General features: G+C 46.4%; 2 protein-coding genes across 2 annotated transcripts in view; one reads left to right on the top strand and one right to left on the bottom strand.

Moving 5' to 3' along the window:
• LOC142582179 (alpha-(1,6)-fucosyltransferase-like) overlaps window positions 1-25,687 on the bottom strand; it is a 241,443-nt gene that overhangs the window by 203,105 nt on the left and 12,651 nt on the right. The gene's annotated exons all lie outside the window — the stretch shown is intronic.
• On the top strand, window positions 18,913-22,996 carry LOC142582122 (uncharacterized). The gene is made up of 3 exons (XM_075691521.1): window positions 18,913-19,407; window positions 20,268-20,445; window positions 21,930-22,996. Exons 1-2 carry the CDS (start codon window positions 18,913-18,915, stop codon window positions 20,439-20,441), a joined length of 669 nt encoding a protein of 222 aa, XP_075547636.1. The 3' UTR covers window positions 20,442-20,445; window positions 21,930-22,996.

The following is a 25,687-nucleotide window of genomic DNA, read 5'->3' as shown; positions in this document are numbered from 1 at the left end:
GAAAAAACAACTTGCCGCAGGTGGGGAGCGATCCCACAACCTTCGCATTTCACGTGCGATACTTTTCCAATTGAGCTACCGTGGCGCCCTTTCCCCGTTCACTTTCTTGGGTACTTATGTTTCCTTGCAGAACCCTGTAGAACCTTGTGGCGGGTGCAGCGGTGGCGTAGAGGTGGAGCATCCGCCTCGCGTACAAGAGGACCGTGGTTCGAATCCCGGTGCAGCGCAATTTTCCACCGAATAAAGAAAAATCCGCCTGTCGATAAAATTGCACAAACAGGCCTGGAGTGCGGCCTGATCCCGGTGACCAGAACCGCTCATGCAGTCTCTCACCAGAGCAGGATTGGCCACCCTGGTGCAGTACTTGGCCACAATCTCCTATATGAATACATCAATCAAACCCCGGCCCTCAGTCCCCAGCAGCTGCGAAGCAACTCACCACGGCGGCGGTCAGAACTGTGACGCAGCAGAGGGTGCTAAGAATCCCTGGCTCCGGACAGGCCGCCATTGGAATCTGAACCTGGCAACGTTTAACGCTAGAACGTTATCTAGTGAGGCGAGTCTAGAAGTGCTATTGGAGGAATTAGCGGGCAGTAAACGGGATATAGTAGGGCTCAGTGAAGTTAGGAGGACGAAAGAAGCATATACAATGCTAGAAAGCGGGCACGTCCTGTGCTACCGGGGTTTAGCGGAGAGACGAGAAGTAGGAGTCGGATTCCTGATTAGTAAGGATATAGCTGGTAACATACAGGAACTGTATAGCATTAAGGAAGAGGGTGGCAGGTCTTGTGAAACTTAATAAGAGGTGCAAATTGAAAGTCGTACAGGTCTACGCCCCCCCACCTATCCAGTCATGATGACCAGGAAGTCGAAAGCTTCTAAGAAGACGTGGAATCGGCGATGGGTAAAGTCAAAACAAAATACACTGCACTGATGGGCGACTTCAATGCCAGGGCAGGCAAGAAGCAGGCTGGAAACAAGTCAGTGGGAGAATATGGCATATGGTCTAGGAATAGCAGGGCAGAGTTATTAGTAGAGTAAGCGTAAGACAGCTGACATAAGGGAGTATAATATGGATAGAATTGAACATGCTCTCAGGTACGGAGGAAGCCTAAAAGCAGTGAAGAAGAAACTAGGAATAGGCAAGAGAAAGATGTATGCGTTAGGAGACAAAGCCGCCAATATCATTACTAATATGGATGAAATAGTTCAAGTGGTTGAAGAGTTCTATAGAAAATTATACAGCACCAGTGGCACCCACGACGATAATGGAAGAGGGAATAGTCTAGAGGAATTTGACGTCCCACAAGTAACGCCGGAAGAAGTAAAGAAAGCCTTGGAAGCTAGGCAAAGGGGGAAGGCAGCTGGGGAGGGTCAGGTAACAGCAGATTTGTTGAACGATGGTGGGCACACTGTTCTAGAAAAACTGGCCACCCTGTATACGCAATGCCTCATGACCTCGAGCGTAGCGGAATCTTGGAAGAACGCCAAGACCCGTGGCCCGTTAGTTTCCGCAAAAGAGGAAGTAACAAAATCGAACTTTCACCAGGCGACAATTCGCTACGCCGTGACAATGTCTGTTTTCTTTTGTGGAGCGGGGGCGCCGAAATGATGAAAAGAACGCAAAGGAAAGCATCTTGGGCCAAATCGAATGCTTAATTTTGGCGCCTAGTGTGGCTACCGAAGGAATATCGAAGAAGTCGTTTGGTTCACAGAAAACCATACGCATACTGCTCGGTATCTTACACCGGCGAGACAAACACTTTCCGGAGAAGTTGCGATAACATCGAAGTGAAGGTGATGCCCTCAAGCGAACGCGTTGCAAGCTGCCGAGTCATCACAGCGATGGCGGCGATCGACCATTGTTTCTTTTTCTCGTCTGCTAGCCAGAAAGCCTCCATAACTGCCAGGCCAAAATCCACTCGGCCACAGAAGCCACCGAAGTGCGCCGCGCTGTGGTCAGAACTACACGAGACAAACGCATGCGCTCTGGCTGGCTCTGGTGGCCCGCAGGTAGCGAGAACAAGAAAATTGAAGAGGCTCAATGTGTCCTCGCGAGTAAAAGTCAAATCAGAAAAATAAACAAGAACGTAGTTACCCTTATTGGCTTTAGTGTCTAGACATGGATGCTTTGCCGCAGGTGAGTGAGTGAGTGAGTGAGTGAGTGAGTGAGTGAGTGAGTGAGTGAGTGAGTGAGTGAGTGAGTGAGTGAGTGAGTGAGTGAGTGAGTGAGTGAGTGAGTGAGTGAGTGAGTGAGTGAGTGGAACAACTTTATTCGGTCCACAATAGACGCGAGTAAACTCAACGTCACCTGGCTACGGGCCCACTCGGGGACCATCAGGTCAAGCCTGACGGCCCTCTCGCGGGCCCTCTGGGCCGCCAGGATTTGAGAGGTCCGGTCGTGGACCGTAATAATATTCATCATTTCCTCTTGGTTGAAAGGGGGACCGGCATAGGCGCAGCCCCACAGGACATGCTCAAAGTCCGCATAACCACCACACAGGGGGCAGTTCGGGCTTGGGAACCGTTCGGGGTACATTGTGTGCAGTGCCGCGGGGCTCGGGCAAGTGCTTTTTTGTAGAAGTCTGAGAGTGACTGCCCGGGGCCCTGCACAGCGAGGAGTGCGGCAAAGGTAGGAGCCGCAGGTGAAAGAAATGTTCATATTCTTTTCTGTGAGATGACGGCACAAATGACCTACCACAACGCTTCGTCTCATCGGACCTCGCTGCGTGCTTTGTCAGCTTGTCTAATAGCGTATTCATTTGGCTTGTCTCGTTGTATGGTCCGATGTACGACTTTAGAAAAATCAATGCACCTCTGGCGTCAAATGTTTATAGGAACATAAAACCCCCAAAGTTCCGGAACTAGAAATGTTAATGCACCTTTCGCATCAAAAGGTTGGGAACTTTATCCCCATAAAGTTTCGAAATGGAAATCCACACGCTCCGTAGATTCCGTGGCCTCCGCGAGATGCCGCGACGAGCCCGCTCGCCGTCAGAACGCCCTTGAAATTTTGTGCTCCTTGCGTTATGTGACTCCAGGTACGTGGGCACTGCCACGAAATCCAGTCCGAGTTTGCAATATTCGCGCTTAAATGTCTTTTTGAGCGTGAAAAAGTAATTCTAGACAAAATGGACAATGATTTCCGGTGCCGGGGGTTGTTTTGGTCGACGGCGGATGACAGCACGAAAGAATTTCGGGGGCGAGGGTCTGAAGCCCCATAAGCCCTGCCCCTCTGGCTACGCCCCTGATGTTGTTGACATTAGGGGCGTTGTGTAAATTCATGTTGCGTAAATTCATGCTTGTGACGCGTTTCTCTTGAACGATTAAAACTAATGTAAGTAGCAGGATTCATGTTGAACGCATTATGTATTAAATGTTGTAAGAACTTGACTCTATGAACCATTCCGCGACTTGATAATGTGTCCAAGCCTGTGCGGGAAAGCACCTCCGTGGGGGAATCAGTGCGCAGGTACCTGTTGTAGATGAAGGAAAACGCTTTGCGTTGCACCGATTCCAGCATGTGTATACCTTTTTTCATATACGGAAACCAGACTATGTTTGCGTATTCCAAGATTGGATGGATAAGGACCTTATAGCTGAGTAACTTGGTACCTGAAGTTGCAAAACACAAGGCTCGTTTTATAAAACAAACCGTTCATTGCTTATTTGGTTGTGTTCTGCACTTGAGTTTTTTGAGTTGAGATCATCAGAAATGTTCGTTAAATACATGGTTTTTATGTTTTAGTAGAGTCATTAGGTGCCGGACTACACTCAATAAATTCGCGAACACAATAGCCCTAGTGAGATTCGTTTGCTTTATATGTTTAACCGTGGAAAGGATTGAATATTCTTGAGCCGTGAAAATACTAGTGCGTGGATTCAATGCGCCGGGTATTAAAACATAGGGCCTTGAGCTGCGCAAGCAACACCAGCAGGAGACTTCGAAGCATCGGTGTGAAAGTGAGCACAAGAGTACTTCTCCTGAAGATCAAGAAAATGTGAATGTATATGTGCCTCAGGTGCTCGTTTTGATATTTCGACAAAATAGGCGTCACACTGGATAATCTGCCAGTCCCAAGGCCGTGGGAGCCAAGCAGGAGCCATTAGGACATTCTCTAGAAGAGGGACGTCTGTTTCTTCTGACAATGGTTCCAACCGGAGGAACAGAGAAGTCCTATGGTGGCTGGGTGGTTACTAAACAGCCTGACCGTGGACAAGTCGCGAACAATTAAATGACATAGTATACCTACATATTAGTTCACCTGCAGGACGTAGGAGAACCTAAAGGGACTGAGAACCAATTTTCATGGTACCCACTTATTTTAGTACAGTGGAAAACATACCGGCTAGAGCACCTAATCATGAAGTAGTAACGTAGAAAACGCCGTGGAACATTTTTTATCAGAATTTTTCGATCTTCAGTGACGATGAAGTCGTTTACTGGAAGTATGCTGAAAACTGTGATAGGTCAACGCGATAGCGATTATGGGCCGGCACTAGTGGGAGGCAGGCGACAAGTGCGGCCGTAGGTGTGAGAAAGTATTATTTTGTTTATCAAGTCGATGTTCCTGCGATTCATATTTTCCAGAGTGTTATAGTATTCCTGCGACAATAGCTAGGTGTTTTTGCTAGTCAAAACGAGACCAAACGCATGGAAAACGAAACGACGCTTTGACACGTGATACGCGGTTCGTGCTGCTGTAAACAAACTTGCGCTTCTGATTTCCGATGTCGTCTCTCGAAGACCTGAGCGAGCTGGAACCAAGGAGGTGGCTGGAACAAAGGATTTTAGCTCCCATGCGTGCTCAGAATTTAGATCCTTACGAAGTCGCACCCGAACGTTATGCTTCGATGGGCGAAAGCGGCAGCGGTAGCGACGAATCCGACTTGCACGATAGACCACTGTCCCCGTCACAAGCAGCGCGCCTGGAGAATTCCGATTGGCTCACTCACACTAGGCCGACCGGACACCGATTTCTGTCTGCCGACTGTCGGCGACAGCGTTTTTGCTCTCGTGTCGGCGCCTCGGTCACACTGTGCCGGCGCCGAAAATCTGCTGATGGTCGGCGGAGAGCTCGGCGTCGGTACAGCGAGACAGAGGCGCAGACAAGAAGGTGCAAAACGCACCCATTTACGGTGCGACTCGTCGAACGGCATCTTGTATCATAGGGAGAGCATAAAGCTCTGGGTGCTACACTTGCGCGCGAACTACACCATGTGCGCCACCATGCATGTGATACGACACGAGCGCCGCTCGTAAGGGTGGACTTTCTTTACTTCGTAATACGCATGGAATAAAGCGCAAGTGTCTAATAATATACTAACGGCAATTTTAAGCGATAATTATACTGTACTTAATGACAGTCGACTTACGTACAGTAATCTCTTGACTACATTTCGAAGTATCAAGATTTCACCGCCAGGCCTCGCCACTTATAGGTTTTTCTGACTTTCTTTACCAATTTAAAATTATATTTCTTACTTAAATCCCGAACAGTGTGCTGGATTATATCACTATATATCACGGTCATTTCATTTCCATTAACGTCTCACAACGTCTCCTACACATTAATACTGCCAAATCTAACTTCGTCATCTTCTCAGCTAAACAAAAGCATATCTCAGTGTATCCATCGCTAACCTTTGCTTCGAGTGCACTTTATCCTACTGATAGCACACTGTTTCTTGGCGGCATACTATAGAAACGCCTAAAATTTGACGAGCATGTTTTATCCTTAACAAAGAAGGCAGCATATGGAATTAGAAAATTAATTAAAGTTCGCAATTTCTTTAATATGAAGACACTCATTTCCCTCTACTACGCTTTTATTCACACGCATATTAATTATTGCATATCATCATGGGGAAACACTTATCCCACACATTTATCTCCACTACAGCATACCCAAAATCAAGCAATTCCCATCATCACACGTAGCAGCTGCACATCGGAAGCATCTCCATTGCTCAGACCTAACGGCATTTTATCGTTACAGAAACTAAATAAATACTCACAAGGAATACTTGTTTATAAATCTGTTAACGAAAAGCTCCCATTCCCTATAATTACTAACAGCCAGTATCCATATTCCAAGTCTACCCGTTTCACTTCTACCAACAGCTATTTACTACCAAAACCTAGAACAAATTATGGTAAATTTACTACTAATTTTTCAGCCACACTACTTTGGAACTCATTACCGTGTCATATTAAGATATTCTCTCATTGTTACACATTCAAATCAAACCTTCGTAAATTTTTGCACTCAATATAACAATTTGATCGTTATCATTATATTAATGAATGCTTTCTGTCGTTAAATATAGTACAGCGTAAGCTAGTGACTAACTTCATATGGTGTTTTTTGTGTTTGCATATAGCTGCTTTGTATTTACATATCCTACTCATTTGTAATGGAAGGTCCCCTGCACAGTCTGTTTACTATGGGACCTACCTCTGTATGTATGTATAATCCCCATTTGTAACCTTATTATTATGCACAATAAAGAACTCTCAACTCTCAAGAACACATTCTGCCCAGTTGTCAGTCCCTTTAAGTATGTCCTTTGGAGATGTAGAGACCATTCGTTGGATTAAACGTACAGGCACTCTGCAGGATCAGTCTTGAACGCACCTTGTTAAGGACGGCCAGCTGCAGGGCAAGTTTGCCAGTCATTTACGCCAGCGGTGGCAACTTCATCTTGGAATTCCGCCGCCAACCTCTAGCCACGGCGTGACTAAGTCGACTTTGTGTCGGGAACAATACGCGCATCGTCCACTTTCCGTCGCTTCAGCTAGGATGCGTTCGACGAAGCAGACTTTGTGCTGAAACCGCCACCGTTACGCTCTAGCCTCGTCGCCGTTGTGACAGAAGGAGTTCGCCGAAGCAGGCTTTGTGCACAACACGACAACGCCGCCCTGTTCTGCTATGAGTGGGGGAGTTGCCGCGGGAACGCCGACGAAGGCTCCTTCCCACGCGCCGACCAAGACGCAAGACAATGTGCTACCCGGTCTCGCTACCCAGCGTGGCTCCGAGTTCTACGAAGCCCCTCTGACGTCGGCTCCGGACGATTGCACCTGTGCGTGCGTGCGTGCGTGCGTGCATGTGTGTGTGTGTGTGTGTGTGTGCGTGCGTGCGTGCGTGCGTGCATGTGCATGTGTGTGTGTGTGTGTGTGTGTGTGTGTGTGTGTGTGTGTGTGTGTGTGTGTGTGTGTGTGTGTGTGTGTGTGTGTGTGTGTGTAACCAGTCCCGAGGAGAGGCGGCCTGTTTACAATGACTGGACGAACGTTTTCCGTCCCCTTGGAATCAAGGAGGGACCGAGTGCTTATAAGCCGCTGTTGTGCGGATGCTCGACACACTTTTCTTAAGCAGTCATGTTGAACTGAGACTTTTCTTAAGCGGTCATGTTAGACTGAGACTATCTCTCAAGCAGTCGTGTTAGACTGACGCACTTTCTCTCGCAGTCATGCTAGGTTGATGAACTGCATGTGAATACTGTAAATCAACCCTTATTCCTCGTTCGCGATGAGAAGCAGTCCTTCCCTTCATCAACGTCCTCAGCGTAGATAAGTTGGACGACTGCATGGGCCAGCTACCTTCGAATTCATGCCGGACTCCAATCTTGACAACGGGTTACGAGCGATGGGATTGAGCCCCGAATCCTGACAACCTGTAGCAAGACGGATACCCGAGGCGTAGACGGAATCCAGCATCTTCAAAGCACTAGCGGTTATAATAGACAATGGCTCCGTAATGAAGGCGTGACCATATGAAACTTTTGTAAAAGCTCAAGTTAGAAGTTTGTTACTTCCTGTTCCTGTTACTGTTTGTTACTATGTTACACATAGCCGTTCTCTATTAAGATCAATAACGGGGTTAAATATTACACCTCTCTTGTTCGAGAACAGGATGTACATACTTTTTGAGGGCTTAGTTTAAAAACCCTTCTCGTACGCCCCTTTAGATAATTTATTCAAGCCGAATTGTACTTGTCGCTCGCAGATACTAAGATTACAGGATTTGCAACCAATTTGGATGTCATACACATATAGAATAAAACATTGTACGTTGTATGATAGTATGGAGCGAGTTCATTTTTACAACAAACAGAGTACAGCTTCGCACACCACCTTGTGGTACACCAGTCTTTTGGGCAAATGGACGGGACAGGATGTTATGAATTCGAACACGGAATGTGCGGTTCGAGAATCACGTTTAGCAAGTGGCCTCGGACGCCCATTCCAGCCAGATCACGAAAGATTCCGAAACGCCAAGTAGTGTCATATACTTTCTCCACATCTAAAAATACCTATCAGAAAAACTGTTCGTGCACAGATACATCACGGATAGTTATCTCAATGCGGACAAGGTGACCTGAAACCGCACTGCAAGGGATCTATTGTTTTGTCGCTTTCAAAAAAATGGATCAGGCGCCGGTTAGTCATTTTCTCAAAAAGTTTGCATGGGCAACTTATTAGAGCTATAGGCTTATAGCGTCTCGCCGAAGGCAGGTCCTTGCCCTATCTGAGAATAGGTAATGTGATTGCTTCGTTTCAGGCAGACGGGAATATAGCTGGCAGAGAATATGGCGTTAAAAAGTGATAGGAGTATTTTGTGTGCTTCGGGCTGCAAGTGCTCGATCACTATTCGATAGCTTCGAGAGGGGCCGATTTATTACAACAATTCAGTGTAGCCTGAAATTCCGTCGTGTTAAATGGACTGTTGTAAGGTTCATTTCTATTTCCTTCCGATTCAGAGGCAGTCGCTCTACTTGTCGCTAGTATCTAGGGTATGTATTTGAGTGATGGGACGAACTAGAAATGTACTGAAAATGTGCGCCTAGAGAATCAGCTTGGTCTTCAAGGGTGTCTCCTTGTGTATTTACTAAATGCAGCGGGTGAGTTTCACAGCCTTTATTTTGTTTACCCTGTTCCAGGCATTTCTTTCGTCTGTATAAAAATTTATGCTGGAGATGCATTTTTTTCCAGCTTTTCCTGTTGTCTCGGCGGTGCGTTCTTCTACCTTACGACTTGATCTTGTTTGTTTGCTTATTGATTTCTTTCTTTATGTACATCAACAGAAATCGAAGCAAAAGCAAAAGGCTATACAGCTTGACAGAGGCTTTTGCTCCGAGATACAGTAACAGTGTCATCTTCTTGATATAGTACAGTGTGATCTTGAAGCTGATCAAGATCTCTGTAGTTGGAGAGTCACGAAGGGGACTCCAAGCCTTACTTTGATTTCTGCGAGCTTCCTTACACTCCTCGTTCCACCAGGGAACACGTCGCTTGGAGGACAATCCATTTGTTTCGGGGATACATATTGAAGCAGCATCAACTATAAACGCTGTCAAATATATGCCACTGCATCCTCGATAGGAAGCGTAGAGACGTGATCCCAGCTCTCAGTGTCGTTTCCAGTCGGCATAGTTGACTTTCCACCGGGACAGATGTGGACAGAACTCATAACCTTTTGTTAAGTTTATGAAAATTGGGAAATGGTCCCTCTCGTATGGGTTTTTGATCACGTTCCACTCCAGGTATGGCAAAAGTGTACTTGATTCTATGCTTAACTCTATAGATGAGAACGCTTTGTTTGCCATGATGTAGAATGTAGGCTTTTTCTTACTTAGTAAGCGTGCACTTGTAGAGAAGAGAAAGTTTTCTAATAAGCGCCTTTTTGAATCACAACTGGAATCTCCCCAGAGGGTGTTATCTGCATTTAAATCGCCTACTGTTCTGAAGTTCTGCGATAAAGCTCTGGAATTTTGTTTTGGAAAGTTGATAGCTGGGAGGCATGTATAGAGAACTAATTGTCACTAACTTCTCAAACAGCACGGATCAGATTTCAACTGCTTCAGCGAGCGTTTGAAGCTTCAAATGTTGGCAAGCGACACCCTTATCCACTATTATGGCGACCCCACCCGATGGGGCAAGAGCGTTGTTAATGTCTTTGCGGTAAATGGCACATTGTCGGAGCAACTTTGGGTGTGAAGGATTAAGAAGGTAGCTCTTGCCCATACATCACCCTTGTGTTAAACTTATGTAGGAATTCCTGAATGCCATCTAGGTTGCGGAGTAAACCTCTTACATTCCAATGTATGATTTGTGTAGCCATTGTGCAATTGTTTTTTTTTTCTTTTTTTGTTGTTGTTGCTGTGTGTCAAACGAGATTAAGTTAGCTCACGAGACCATTCCAGGCACCGTGATACGCAGTTTTTCTTTTTTTCCTGACGCACTCCAATGAGGTACGCCTTTCCTTCGGCGTCAGACCTGCCGGAGTACTGTTGGTTGCATCCATCGCCTCTTCAGAGGCTGATGGCGTGACCGCCGTCACACTCCGTTTGACTCGCCCGGCCGCCGAAGTTTGTGGCGCTGCCCCTCGGCACGTCGCATCAGTTTAGGAGCGACTGGACTGATTGTGGGAAGAGAAACGCTTAACTTGCCTCTGGGAAAGATAGGTTTAGCTTGAACTTCAGTTCTATGACTTCTTTCTTTCTGTTTTTCACTAGGGGCACGATCGCGAGTAGACAAGGTGGTCTCCTTCACAGTAGGCACAGCGGGTTTTTGAACTGCGGGTGTCAAAAGCGTGTTCGGTACGCTCTCTGCAGCTTTGCGACCAATGCCCAAAGCGCTGACACTTGAAACATCGACTCGTATTTGAGATCTATGGCCTGACACAAAGCTTAAAGTGACCGGTTTCGATTGATTCAGGTAGGGTACTGGTTCCGAAGTAATGATTTTTGTGCTTCGTAGGTATTTCGTTGTCAGCTCGCTTTATTGTTATTTACTCCTTCACTACGTTCTGGTCTTGCCATCCTTCAACTAGTTTTGCTTTCATTGAGTTACAGAAGGTGATCTTACGAGATGACATCGCGCACTCTGTTCATTGACCTGTGTGGGCCCACTGAAACGGGAATGTCCCCAAATGCTGCAAGTTTCAAGAGTTTGCCATACTGTGGTTTGTCGCAAACTTCAAGAAGAAGATCGGCACTTCTCGTCTTCGCTACTTTATAACCTCGGCCGATTGCTTCCGCGAAACTTTTGGCTACAAGAAATGGTGAGCTCATTAGAACTGTCTTTGTTTCGTGCTAACTGAGTACAACGTGGTACTTCGGAAAATAATGTTTCGGTTGCATGAAAAAACAGTATTTCATCGGTGCGCCCACTCTTCAGACAGCGATCAGGTAGTGGGGGGAAAGCGTTTGCCATACAAAATTGAAAAATTCGGCGTCGAGGGTAGCCACCCACCACCGAGCCCAACAAGGAGACGTTACAAAGTATGAAGAATACCTGCAGACGCCAGCCATGCATCGCCGCTATAACCTAATATAATATACCAGAGGTTGTATAAGTACACCAGAATAACCCTAGCCGTCCAGAAATTCGGAAGTAAGAAATGAAAAGAAGGCCGGAAAGATGAACAGGCGAAAGATATAAAGCAAAAGGATTTACGAGGAGGACTGGAATAGACAACTGTCGATTTCCTCCAGGTGGGTTAGTCTGGAGGTGCCGTCTATGTGAAGCAGAGGTCAAAGAGGTGCGTCGCCTCCGCCGTGGGGCCCTAAAGGTCTAAAGACCCGGCATCGGATCAATCCCCCCTTTCCCCAGACATGGCTAAACTTGGGAGGGTCCTCCTCTCATTAGCTCGGGTACGTGATGCCGCAAGTCACCAAACGCCTGCTGACGAAGACGCCCCTACGGTGGCACACCTTGTTCTAACCGGAATACAAAAGAAAAAGAAAAAAAATCAGCGAGATAAAAATATACAAGCTAATCCGCCGTAAAAACAGCATGAAGGTGAATGGTTCCGGGCAGTGTTCGCGGTTTTCGGAATCATTTTACGTACGCCCTTACGCTGCAAGAGCGAAAAAAAAATCGCCCATTGAGCATTGCTTGCGACTACTACCGCGATTGCAGGATCTAAGGCATAACGAAGGTGCGCCAACTGATTGGTATAGCATCGCAGGCGTATTGCCATGAAAAGATGCTTGCGTGCCTCGCGACAACGCAATGATGCGCCACGTACTTACGGACGTTCGCGCCGTAGTTTTTGCGACGCTTTTGCCCGCCGTCCTGCAGCGCAACACAAAGCATGCGTTCTCCCATTAATCAGGGTCGACCTCGTGTCACCCTTCTCGGCTACAAGCCTGTACTGCCATCGAAACAGAGTCGTCCCTCACTGTCGTTGCTTTTGTGTGAAATACACGCGAGCGGCGGGGCCTTCTGCCCAAGCGCTCTTCCATTCTCGTGACCCGACTGACCCAGTTCGAAGACAGGCCAAAGGAGAAGACCTCGTTGGTGCCTCTGCCGCTGGTTTTGGGAAAGGGGCTCGCCGCCGCCCACCTATCGCGGAGACAGGAGTGCCGCACCGCAACGCACCCAGTCTGGTGAACAAGCACTCGGAAAAGAGAGGGGCATCAGAAAAGCAAGTCGCCCATGCCATCGCCGCCTGCCTGGAGGGGAAAGTGGTGAGGGCATCCTCCCCTATTCCGGCCTCGGGTGGAAATGCACGAGAGGGGAGTGCAAACGTAATCCTGGCCAAAAATGTACATCACAGACCGCCGCCTTCCCGCTTCGCGGCGGGCGGGATCAGTGGAAGAAGGTGCGGCTCTATATAAGCGAACCAGAAGATGGAGTCGAGGATGCCATCCGCGCCTGTGTGACGACCAATTGTGTGGTATCTGTCGACTCCAATACTCCGGAGCAACGCGTCCAGGCCAGAAAAGGCGGAGAAATGGTTACGAGATATTGCGCGGTGAGTGCGGGTTTGAATACGCCACCTCCAAGGTGTCTAGACTGCACTTATGAATGCACTGTCGACTACACGTGAAAAAAAGAGAAAAAAAGCGAAGCGATATGATTAAATACAGTCAGGCTTCATTTTAGCTTTCCTTCCGGAAAAGTGACGGAGATGTATAGATAAGATAAATGAAAGGCAGGGAGCTTAATCAGGACTAAGTCCGGTTGGCCAACCTGCATTGGTAAAGGGGAGGAAAAGATTAAGCAAAGAAGAGAAACTCCAGTGCTAATGTCGCCGACGTAGCGACAGCTATCTTCTCAAGGTCAAAGACAGTTGCTCAGTCCGGTAGCCTTCGGAAATCGCAACAACACCTTTATGGCCTTCTGCAGCCGTGATGTGTGAGACCGCGGTCCAAATATTTCAGCAAACAGAAAGGTATTTCGCCTAGCTGGTTTAGAGCTGTGTGGACGACAGATCTTTCACTTTTCGAGGCAGCAGTAGCAGAAAAGCTGTTCTATAGTTTCTTTGTTAGTATACAAACGTTGAAGTTGGCGTTATGGGTCAATCTAGTTGAGAATGAGCATTCATTGGTGAATGTAACGACCATGTGTAAGTGACACACTACTGTTTCAATTCGGGGAAGGCCTGCAGGTAACGGATCGACGCAGTTGCGTAGAAGGAATGCAACCGATGGGGAGTGAAGTCAGGTGTGTGTGTCAACTCTGCAATGTCAAATCTATCTTCCTCAGTATCTTTTGTCAGCTATTTGTCTTGGGTCTTTTGGAATAGTGCGGTTGATAGGAGAAACGCACCGTCACGGGATTGCGAAAAGATGCAACATTTTTGCTTCAGATGTTCTCGAGTCCTTGCCGTATCTTTGACATCGACCTTGCCAGCAAACCTGAAAAAAGCGCACGAAGGAACATGCCTTGCTTTAATACCTCCATCGAAGACTGACACAGTTCAGCACCTGAAAAATAGCGAAAATGTACATGGTCCCAAGGTGCGTCTCCAGGAGGTGGATTTAAAATTGTGCTCCCAAGTAATTTGTTAACATACTATTTAGTTAAAGCTGACTGAACACTTAAAAGAAAGCTAGCCTTAACCATCGCCTATTCTTATGGTAATGTTTCAAGTTCTGAAAATTATTTTTGTGCCACTGCATCGTAAACCATAACCGTCCACTTCCTTAAAACATTTAACATCACAAGCGCTGGGTTAATGCTCTACTTGGCGTTCGCAAAACTGCTATCCCATGTTCGCACATTGTAAGCCAGTAATCTGAATAATGCAAAAAAGAACACCGTTGCCCACGGTCGCACACTGATATATTGCATAAACAAGCATGTGAGGTTGTGTATCTACACTGCCACGGTGGCGCTTCTGATGTTGTTGCTTAACTCGGGCAAGCTGAGACAGGATGTCTTTCCAAATGGTCGTGTGGGCAGGCACAGAGGCACGTACATAATTCAAAGGCTATGAGAAGAAATTTTCGAAAGACCATGCAGAGTTGAAACAGCAGTTGTGTGAGTGATGACGCAAAGATAGAAATGACGCTCCACCGCACAACTGGCCCCTTCCTAAAATACACAAGTGCCAAGGGAATGCTTATTTATTTATTTATTTATTTATTTATTTATTTATTTATTTATTTATTTATTTATTTATTTATTTATTTATATTTTGATCAATATGAAAAACACTATATTCAAGAAGGGGCGAGGAAGCAAAGGTAAAAAAAATCTCAACATGGAAGAATGAAACATTGTAAACAAAAATCCAGATACGTTACCACTAGAAAACTAGATCTTCAGTCTATCTATTATCCTAATGTACATGTCAATGTAGAAAGCGTTTTAGGTGTCTGCACTGAGAATTCTTGTGTCTAAGTATGCGAACGTGCTGTGTTTGTCTTGCTGTCATCGAGGACAAACATACGCAAGATTTTATATGTAAGGTATCATATTCAGTATAGAAATTCTGGCTTACAGTTTCTTATGCGCTGTTGGAGGATGTAGGTACCGCTACTTCCAATTATTTCAGCGGGTGAGCATGACATCAAGTATTTATTTTAAGTTAACCTTATGGCATTACTGTGGATTATTTCAGAAGTTTGAATATCCGATTGACTCTCAGGGTTTCATACTATGCTTGCATGCTAGAGCACAATAAAATTACTGAAAAATAGGCAAGAAGTTTTATGCTACCTTATAGATTAAGCATCATAATTTTCGAAAGCCAGTAAAAGTATATATAATGTGCAAGCTCCGCCCACAAGTTATTTGGTTGACGTAGCGCCTAGATACTTGTAGGCGTGTACTTCTTTCAAGCGAAGTGGGACTACAGTGCTGGTATGAGGCAGATCTTCATCGCGAGAAGGATTAGACTATGCCCAGTATTGAGAACAACTTCTCGTTGGTTAGATAATTTGAGAACATAATTCAGACTAGTAGTCATCAGGGCATTTCAATCATCACTGTAGGTAACATTCCTAAGCAAAACACATTCTTAGAAAATAGTTAGATGGGCACAGCGAAATTGACAACATCTTCCCTATTAGGTTTGTATGATAGAAAAAGCGAAAACCCTTACCATGTGGACCCCTAGAAGTCACTCGCAGGCAACCCGAGCGTTGACTGCCAAGTATTGCCTATCGGCTGCGCTAGTGCACCTAGTAAGTTATCCAAGAAGGAAAAATAGTTTAAACTTTAATAGAAGTTCACCATGAGGCATTTTAAGCATGGCCCCGGTAATATGGTAGAAACGACAAGAGGCCTTCGATAATAATGCAAAAGGAAGATGATGTGACCCATGCACTTGAGCTAACAGCAGGCACGCGTGACCAACGTATGTATTGGCGACCGTTTCGTTCCTTGCTTGCTCCGCAGACGCATGCGACAGAAAGAAAGATTACTTATCGGTGCTGGATGACTGGCGCGATTAAAAATTGTCGATTCCTTCTTCTTGTAAGTAAAAACTTAATGTCCTGCGTAGGAAAAGCGCGTAAACGCCAACTGAGGCTGTGCTTCGTGCGGGCGTTCGAAATGCGCTCATCCTGCAGACTCACCGCGAGCAACGTGAGCGAGAATTTTCTTTACGCATTGCGGCCGACCGTCGCGTGAGCATCCCTTGTCTTGCGCTGAGTGATAACGGAATTGCTTACATTTGTTATAAGTGCAGTCTTCATGCCTCAAACTCTTATGGTATCTTCGACTGGTCGCCTGTTTGCCCCGAAGCAGTCGGGTAGATCGGTCGTTTCCCGAGCTCAAAGGTAGGGGACAAGCGCGCAAGCCGAACGTGCGACTCGCTCTCGGAGGAGGAAATTGCTGATGCGAAGCCACGTGACTACTGCCAACGTCCGATGTTTCGCCTATACAAAGCTCCCAGCGCTGCCGGAAAAACCGGCGGACGTGCCGGCGGGACGAACGTTCGTCGAGACGCCAGCATGCAGTGGCCTAGGTTGCCATGGTTACGGTGGGCCGTCGCCAACAGCAGCGACGCGGCGCTGCGATGACGTTTCAATCTCGATGACTGCTCCGACGACAGGGCTCGGAGCGCCTCAGAGCGCTCCAAGATAGAGGAGAGCAATCGAGAAGAACCAGCCGAACGCAGGGCGCGCACCCTCTTTCAACCAGCCGAAGACAACGCCGCTCGCGAGAGCGCTCCAGAGCGCTCAGAAACGACCAACCGAAGATAGCATAAGTAACTTGCTCTTCGTTTTACCTGTTTATTCTATTAATCCCAAGGCTTATGAGCCACATTGCGCGCAGCGAGCACTGGCAAACCTTTCAGTTAGTGGTCACCCCAGCGTTCTGTGACCTCTTAAGGTGTGCAGTTTTTAGCACTGTTTGCTCCCGGAAGCCTACTCCAAATGCCTTTTTGTTGTATACTGGCCTGAAATCCTGGAACTTAAGAACGTCTAATTCCAGCACATGACCGCGTGTTTTCAGTCTCTGTTATCAAGCGGCATTTGCTGGTGTCTCTGTTGGACGCTTTGTACAATTATGAACTTAGTCGCACGTTTTCACGTCGTATTTCATGTCGTTGAATGGTGTGAGACTCCGACTATTTGGCCCGCTAATACTTGTGATGCGCAAGTTGACGTTGATGGAGTGCGGGTTACGTAGAAAAAAGCGTAAAGCGCGCCATCAAAACGACACATTGACTAGCTCGATCGGACAAATAGAGTACGTTAGCCAAAGTAAATCAAACTAAATATTTTTTTTCTGACAGGAGGGGCGAAAATTAATAGCCGCAGACATGTTACGTAATTTCGCGTTTCATTGAAACGAAGGCTAAAATGCACTTGTTTCACATTGAAGACTGCATTACTCATCAGCCATGAAGATCGTGCGTTCTATCCTTGGCTGTGTGAGACCTGTTTGTTGTTCTGTTCTTGGATGCAGCTGATAGTGTTTGTCTAGTACATAAATTAGCACGTCAAACGACGTGGCAGTGTACATTTGCAGTGTTGAACCCACCGCTGTCATACTCGCAGATGCATTTCGTCATACTTTCCCACCTGTAATTTGCACAAACAGTGTTAAGGGTTGCAGCATTCGTGTAGGCTCCTATGCCTTGCTTACTTCGATACGCAAAGCCGTTTATCAGCTGTTTTGTTTAGGTGATGCTAAAGGAGTGTTCCAATTTCCTTCAAGAAACAGCGCCAGGTTAGGCCATGCGAACTGCTAATGGTTTCCTAATAACGAGTCGCACTCTCATGGTTCCCTTGAAATCATAAGATGTCCTCGTTGGTTGTCATGCATTGAAACACTTGTCATGCATTGAAACATGTCGCTTCATATTTTTTAATATAATCATTGATTTAGAGCCATGTGGAGGACTTTAGTCGCTGATTTCTGACATACATGATTAGGCGGGCCCAAATACATTGAAAAACAACTGCGAGCGCAGATTCGGGTGTTGCAGATATTCACTTCTTACTTCGTTCCTCGAACGTTAGAGACTATTTCATGCCAGCCATTCTTCTGGGTGGCCGGTCAGAGAATATCGAGGCCGAAAGCATCCAGAAGCAAGCTTACAAGTTTTCACCAAAAACGCACGGCGTAGGCAGGCGGAGAAAGCTGTGCGTATATGAAACAGCAAGACATGAGCCACAGCACTAGGATAGGACGTGTTAGGCTATAGGGAAACGAGTACGCTGCTGACCATGGAAAAGCAACCGCCTCCGAAGTCAAAGTCCAACCATTGTTCCCTATAGTATTTCGCGACAGCAACAAAGTCCAGCTAAAAGCGCCTGGAACCAGATTGTGACTTGTCTTGTTATGATGTCTCATGAGATTAGCAGTATTCCCAGATATTTGCGGCTAAACCGGAGCCATTTCGAAGCATTGCGAGCTGTCACCGGATATATATATATATATTAGTCTTTAATTTAAATATGTTTAAATGCGTCGCTGCCCATACCCCATCTTTTAAGAGCCCATTCTCGGCCCAAATGGTGTAACAACTGCAAATTTGTGGAACCTGCTCGCGACCTGTCTTGAAGCGGAGAGTCCATGGGTTGCACTACTACGACACTTTAAATCGACTTGGTGGAGCCTCTTGTAGAAGAGACGACCGATCCGGCTATCTCGATCCAAGCGTAGACTGTTCTCTCTTGCCACTGAGAAAATACATGTACTCGGAACTTGCATTGCGTTGCCTACAGGTGCTTTACAAACAGCCGCAAACAGTTCGCGTATTCGTCGTGCAACGCGGATTGACGGCGCATGCCCAGAAATAGCATGAAAAACAAATCCACAAACAAATTTTAACCACGTGGACGCGGAATACGCGAAGACGCGAAACGAAGACGCGAAGACGCGAAACCACATGGTAGCGGAATAGCTAAGAAAGCATCGTACAACCATTGCGCTTGTGCCATGCTCTGTTCAACTTCGTAACACTGCGGCTTGTCCTTCAGAATAGCGTCGAGACGCTGAAGCTTCAACGCGCCACTCGATGGCATCCTGAAGGCCGCGGCTCTAGCAGAATGCGGTGGTTTCCGTGGTAGCAGTGGAACTTAAGCGGCAGCTGAACAGCACCGCAAAAGCCGAGCTAGTATGCAGCTGTAGCGTAGAACTTATTCCCATGTAACTAACTCCAGTACGCCGAGTAGCATCACCTAAATATACGACGATACGCGCAAGGGCTTGTGTCGAAAATGGTCGAGAAGCCATTAGGCGCGTCATCTGCGGGCGCCGAGGCTTGCCTAACGGTGCGATGCCTGATGCGAGCCCTGCCACTGCAGCTTCTGCTTGCCGTGGCGACCAGTGCCTCCGCGACCCTGCACTGCCACCTGCTAAAAGGCGGACCCGCGGGGAGGCCCTTCTTAGGCGGCGGCCCCCTCGTTGGAGCTCCAGGCGGTTTCAAGGGCAGCTACGGTGGTGGCTACTCGGGCTTCCGCAGCGACTTCCACAGTGGCGGAGGCGGCTTCGCGCCTGCTGGTCCCTTATTCGCGTCCGGCCCAGGAGGCTTCGGAGCGGGTCCCGCTGCAGGAGGTGGCTTCGGCCCAAGCTTAGCGTTCGCTCCTGGTCCTGCATCTGTGTCTGGATTCGGTCCCGGAGCTGGCCTGCCTGCCCCACTGACTTTGGCAAGGCCACCAGCGGTGCAATCCACATTCATCCCCGGAGGTCAGACGAAGGTCATTCTCGTCAAGGTAAGCTTAACTTCTTAGGGCCCTTGCACCGACCCTATAGTGTAACTGACGCCGTAGACACCATAGGAGAAGTGCAGTGCTTCACGAACTCTTCAAAGGATGCGTAACAGTGTCTGCCGTTGATGCAAGGTCCCTCCGTGAATTTCTCTTTTGCATAATACAAGAAAGGCAGCATCTCATTAAGATTCCCCTTACGCAAGCGCATTCTGCGCCGCACTAGAGCATGCAAGTCATCGCGCTACCATGCTGCACCGTCGTTGGCTTCCCCTCATGCACTGTGCAGGCAGCTGCTACGGCGAGCAGCGTGGTTCCTAGGCTGCGTGATGGCAACGTGGGTAAGAATGAACACACAATCACATTTGTAAGAGCCAAGTTGGTTCTTGTAAGTGCAGACAGTCTACTTCTATGCGCCAATACAGCAGAGAGTAAAGCAGACGATTGTCGGGTAAATGCGTTTCACAGCGAAATGCATCGACAGTGCTGCCAGTTCTGCAACGACGCTGACACGTGGCTTGAGATTTACAATTCTCAGATTTGCAAACTGTGAGGCTTCCTTTTTTTAAAGCTAGAAATGAACATGGTGTGCTATAGTCATTTGAAGCCCTAACTACAAGGCGACTCTTCCAAGGTCTTTCGCCGTCCATGATGTAAAGTTCACTGAACCCAAGCTACCACAAACGTTTTCAGAGCGAAGGAGCACAATAATATCACCACCAACGCACTTAATCTGAAGCTGAAAGCCACTCAATTCCGCATGGGCGCTAGAGCGCTGTCTCTGGCCTGCTCGTGCTTTATCTGTTTTCCGTTTCTCTGAAGCGCGTACAGTTGGATTCACAGACAGCTTTTGCCTGTTTCCTCAGGTCAAGCACTTGGGAACAACCACACACCACCCGACTGCCTTCAACGGGCCGGCACAGGGAGGCCCTCTGCAGGGACCCACTTTTGGGGCGGGACCCTTTGCGGCTCCTTTCGGCCTGCCCAGCTCGGCGGGATTCGGGGGGCCACTCAAGTCAGGAAAGGGCGGCTGGTGGTGAACAGGCAAGCTTCTGACCACCGAACCTTTCTCTCCGCGATGTGAGCCCTGGGGTAATATGCCTAGGTATATAGAATATCAGGGGACGTCCCAACGAAAAGAGCATCGAAATCTGCAGACTTCATCAACAGTGGGTGAACGAAGGAAGCCTCTGCCAAAGTTGCGATATGGCCCTTAGTTTCGTAAAGTTGTAGTGCGTTGGTTTCGCTGCTTTCTGTGGCAGGTTTATTACAACTGCCTCTCCTCCAAGGACGAGGAGAATAAGCTCATAAAACGAGGGCTTCAGTGGGAAGGATTGGTTCTAAACGCGGCAGAAAAATCAGGGGCTGCAAGTAACTTTTTTTATAGTCGTGGTAGGCGGCTCTTGAACAGTGAGCAAGATTGAAACCATAATACAATGCGGCGTGACGGATGGGAAGAAAAAGAAACCGCCTTGTCGCCTCGAAGCAAGCGCGTTATGTCGTGTGTGCTTGTTCCCAAGACACCACAAACTAAGATCTGGACAGTTCAAAAACAAGCTGTAGGAAAGCTTGAACGGGCACAAAGGTTGTCGAGGGAAGAGTAAAAAGTGCCACTGTGAAAATAAGCAAGCAATTAAAGCACATGTCCAGAATGAAGAGAATGAAATTGAAGAATTATAAGGCAACCGTCAGATGAACACGGCAATAATTCAACGACGTAGGAATGAACACTGCAGAAGATAACTTATAGGGAACAAACAGTGCTTGCATATCAGCACATAAATAGAAACAGTATACAGTAATATCAACTAATGAGAGCTTTAGAAATGTAGTTACTCACCTGTTGCCGTAATAGAAACAAACAATTTGTCAGTGCATGCAAACGTCAATCCCCCTCAGTGCACCGCCAAAATAAAAGACTGCTGGCACCCAGGTTGAGACATGCGAGCATCATTAATATGGTACCAAAATTGAGGGCACTCGAAATCACTGTTCACTGAGGTAAGTCGCGCTTCACGTGATCTAGCTCTTACGTAAATTATATGCTGGAATAATCATTTCATCAGAGAATTAAAAAATCGACGAAACTGCTCAGCCAGTGACTGCTAGATTAAACGGACATTGTACATATATGACAAACAAATTACTTGAAGCAGTCGAAAAATTTCACCTGCAGGGTTACAACAGCGAGTAACTTAATAATAATAATAATAATAATAATAATAATAATAATAATAATAATAATAATAATAATAATAATAATAATTATTATTACTATAAACAATAGTTAAATGCATTTCGAGGAGTTTCAGTCTGCCTCATACATGTTATACAAACATTTTATATATATATATATATATATATATTACTTGAGATTTCATAATGCCGTGAAGCATCTTTATATTGTTTTGGGGTTTCTTACCTTTGCCTCATCATTACACATTGTTCCACTGAAAGTGCGGCGTTACTTGCTCGAAACGTCTGGACCAGCCTGCATAAATTCCCCCTCCACCTCTGCTTTTGTGCAGGTTTCAAACGAGCCACCAGCACCATGTCCTACATCAAAGATCCTGGAGCTTTGTTTCTGCGCATGTCGTCCATAAAGGACTGGACTCATGGCAATGCCCACAAGTTGCCTGTGAACGAACCTGTATGAGCGGCTCACAACGCGCTGGAGCGCACTGCCCGCACCGCAGCAGAAGGTTCTGAGTAATGTTTCCACGAACGCAACTCAGACCTGTAGAAAAGCCGTTCGAGGCGGTGACACCAATTAACAGTTCCTAAGAACGTGCTGTACGGGGCGAGCTTAGTAATAGGCGCAGAAATGTTCTCTCTGTTCCTTTTCCTTTCATTTTTATTTTTGTGTGCACGTGTGTACGTGAATGTGTGCGTTTAAATGTACAAAAGTTGAACGATGTGAGGCCCACTTTCCTCAAAGGTGCAGTGAACGCTGTCAAGGGAGTTTTGCGCGCCCAACTGAACATTCGCAGTGCCGCTGCAGGAAATTGTGGCTTATCATGGTATGTGATCTTTTTCGCGCAAGTTGCCGCACAGCATGTTACATTTAAATGGCGTGTAAAAACTTCTGATGTGTCTTGCAACAATGTTGTCACAATTCGGCGCTCATACTCAGTAGTTTCGTCTTTCCGTACACCGACGCGCACAACCTTTCGCTCAGCCTGTCGCTCCCTCAGAAGCCTTTGTAAAGGTGGAGTAGCAGGCTAAACTTAAGCTACTCCCGCCTCCACTCTTGTCTCATTAAAATCTCTCCTTCGCACATGTGGCCCTTGTCTCTAGACAAAGCCACAACATAGGGAAAGCAACGGCTGCTGACGCAGCAGCAGATCACGTCGGATAGCTCACGGAGCCTCTAGGCCTCAAGTCCAGTTTTCGGAAAGCTTAATCCTGGTACGAAGTCTCCAGAGACTCCTTCCGGTCAGGTGACATTGCAGGGAACAAAGAGGACACACATGGCCATCTCCGTTATCTATCTGCTCCCATCTGAGCAGATATTTTTCGGTCAGAATGATGGAGCTTCATTCGCAGCGAAGGGAGCCAGGTCAACTGTCACGTGAACGAGACAGATTTGGGAAGTTAGCGGGCAAAGAACACACAGGACGAAGAAAGAGATAACACGAAGCGGTCGTTGTCTCTGTCTTCGTCGTGTGTGTTCTTTGCGGTAACTTCCCAAATTATGACTCACCAACTGTCCTAGACCAACACTCTTCTGAGAGAGATTCACTGCACGATAGTATAGTGTTCGTAACCCTGCTCCTGCAACCAGTAGACCTTGACGTTGAAGTTGGACGACTTGTAACGTCTTAGGGTGAGAGAGAATGTGCAAAGAGGAAGGTAAGGACGTTAACCGGAAAGTGTCTGGTTCGCTACTCTACACAGGGCAGCGAGATAACCGAAAGAGCCAAAAAGCTAGAAGACTACCTGGAGAATTAAAGATGTCATGCACAAGAAAATCAATTGTAGCCCCGTACAGTGGTTTATCTCAAAAGTGCAACAGCGCCTTCAGAAGCCGATAAACAGGTAGCTCTCTTTTCTAGGATCTTGCGTGCAGATAAAAGACGGTCGTCCTTTGTGCTACGTTGCAGGAGTGCGAATTTCCCTGTTCATATTTTCGACGCAACCGCAGACATTTCGTTCAGGAAGAAAGAGGCTTTCATAAAGCAACTCCAAATCGCAGCCTACGCAGAAGACTTGCCTCGTAACGAGGGAGTCCGACTGGAGCTATACAGATAATGATACCAATTGCGAACGCGTGAAACACGACCGGTTCCGCATCTCTAACGATCGCCAATGAACAAGTCGACGAGGCTGTCTAGTAGCGTCGGATGAATCAATCCGCAGATGCGCATCGTCTTGCTAACATTGTTCCAGATGCTTCACAGCGCTGACCAAGTCGGTATATGAACGCCGTCAACATTATCAAGCGGAGAACAGCATTGGCTGCACTGCATATGAGCGGAAGCAATAAAGAACGTGGTGTTTCTGACAGCAATAAAGAATATAGCGTTTCTGCTAAACGGCTGCGAGTGGCTTGAATACCTTGGCGTGTCGGGCTGTGTGAACATCTGCGCTTGTGTTGGTCACAATGACACAAGATGACAGTAATATGCAATATGTAGTCATTGCCACGAAACCAAAGAGAGATGCACGTAATCAATCATTGACTGTCGCAACAATATTCAAGTGTATCTAGAATGCTGCCCTTGTTTTAGACGAGAGTTTCTTTTTATTGCAACAGCCATGATACAGACGCTGTAGACGCGTTTCCAGCATCGGCGCCGCCGTTGCGATGTCACGGTATCGACGGCGTAGAGGGTTCATTCATTCATTCATTCATTCATTCATTCATTCATTCATTCATTCATTCATTCATTAAACTTTATTTGCAGAAAAAAAGTCGGAGTCGATGTGGTCGGGGCCCTGGGTCCAGGGCTCCGCCGGCCTTTGCTGCCCGCCGGATGAGGGCTAGTTGCTTTCCTGGATCCGAGCTGGATCCCACTGCTCCTTATTAAGGACGTATATGTGTAGGTGTTTGCCTGCCTCGACGGGTTTGTTGGGACAGTCCCATCAGATACGAAACAGAGGATTAAACATGTGGTTGAAGTTATTGCCCCAATACTCACCCATATTTTAAACATGTTTTTGGAATCGGCAATTTTTCCAGTGAAAATTCAGTCTGCGAAAGTACTTGTTCTATATAAAAAAGGAGATCGTAATGACTTGGGAAGTACGGGCCGGTATCTATTTTACCAATCTTTCAAAAGTGTTTGAAAAAATTTTGCATTCGAGGATGACAAAGTTAATTGAAAAACATAACCTGTTAACACCACACTAATTTAGTTTTCGCAAGAAAAAATCCGTCGGGTTAGCATTAGTAGAGCAGAAAGGATATATATTAACAGAGTTTGAAAACAAAGCTATAGTTGTTGGTATTTTCGTAGCCTTTTCTAAGGCCTTTGATTTATTTGATCATTACATTTTATTGCAGAAATTAAACTATTATGGAATAAGAGGACAGGCATTATCTCTTGTCAAATCCTAGTTATCTAATAGAACACAAAGTGTGAAAATCGACACCTTTGCTTCTAAGGCTAGAACTGTCTATTGTGGAGTGCCACAGGGAAGTATTTTAGGGCCTTTGCTTTTTAATGTCTATCTGAATGATATCGTCAATTTTAACTCTCAGGCAAGGTTTATTATCTATGCGGACGACACGAGTATTTTTTCACTGGCAATAATATTCATGTTCTTATAGAACAATGTAACAATGCAATGAAACCCTTAGAGGAATGGTCGAGAGTGAATTTAATGAAGATAAATGCAAAGAAACCAAAAGCAGTTATACTCAGACCGAAAGACAAGCAAATACCTCCACATCGAGACATTGTATTAAACTCAAGAAGTATTGAAATAGTCGAGACTTTCAAATGTCTGGATGTCATCTTTTAAGCCGACATGTCATGGGACAATCACGTCAAAAACGTTCTAAGCAAAATAAGTAGAATAACTGGTGTAGTAGGCCGTATGAGATACATTCTTTCCACACGTATTAAACTCTTGCTGTACAATTCACTTTCCAATCACATTTAAACTATTGCCAATTAGTATGCGGTAACACAACATCCACCAATCTAGAACATATTCACCTGTTACAAAGAAGTATCTCCGCCACGCATATAACGCTTCCTACACAGCGTCGACAATAACCTTATTTAATAATTCTGGTGTGATCCCAGCTCACAATCTCAACAGATATTGTCTGAGTCAT

This window comes from Dermacentor variabilis, chromosome 5 (genome assembly GCF_050947875.1).
Source record: "Dermacentor variabilis isolate Ectoservices chromosome 5, ASM5094787v1, whole genome shotgun sequence".
In the NCBI taxonomy this organism is placed as follows: domain Eukaryota; kingdom Metazoa; phylum Arthropoda; class Arachnida; order Ixodida; family Ixodidae; genus Dermacentor; species Dermacentor variabilis.
The sequence above is the reverse complement of the archived record's forward strand: the minus strand, read 5'-3'. Positions and strand labels throughout refer to the sequence as shown.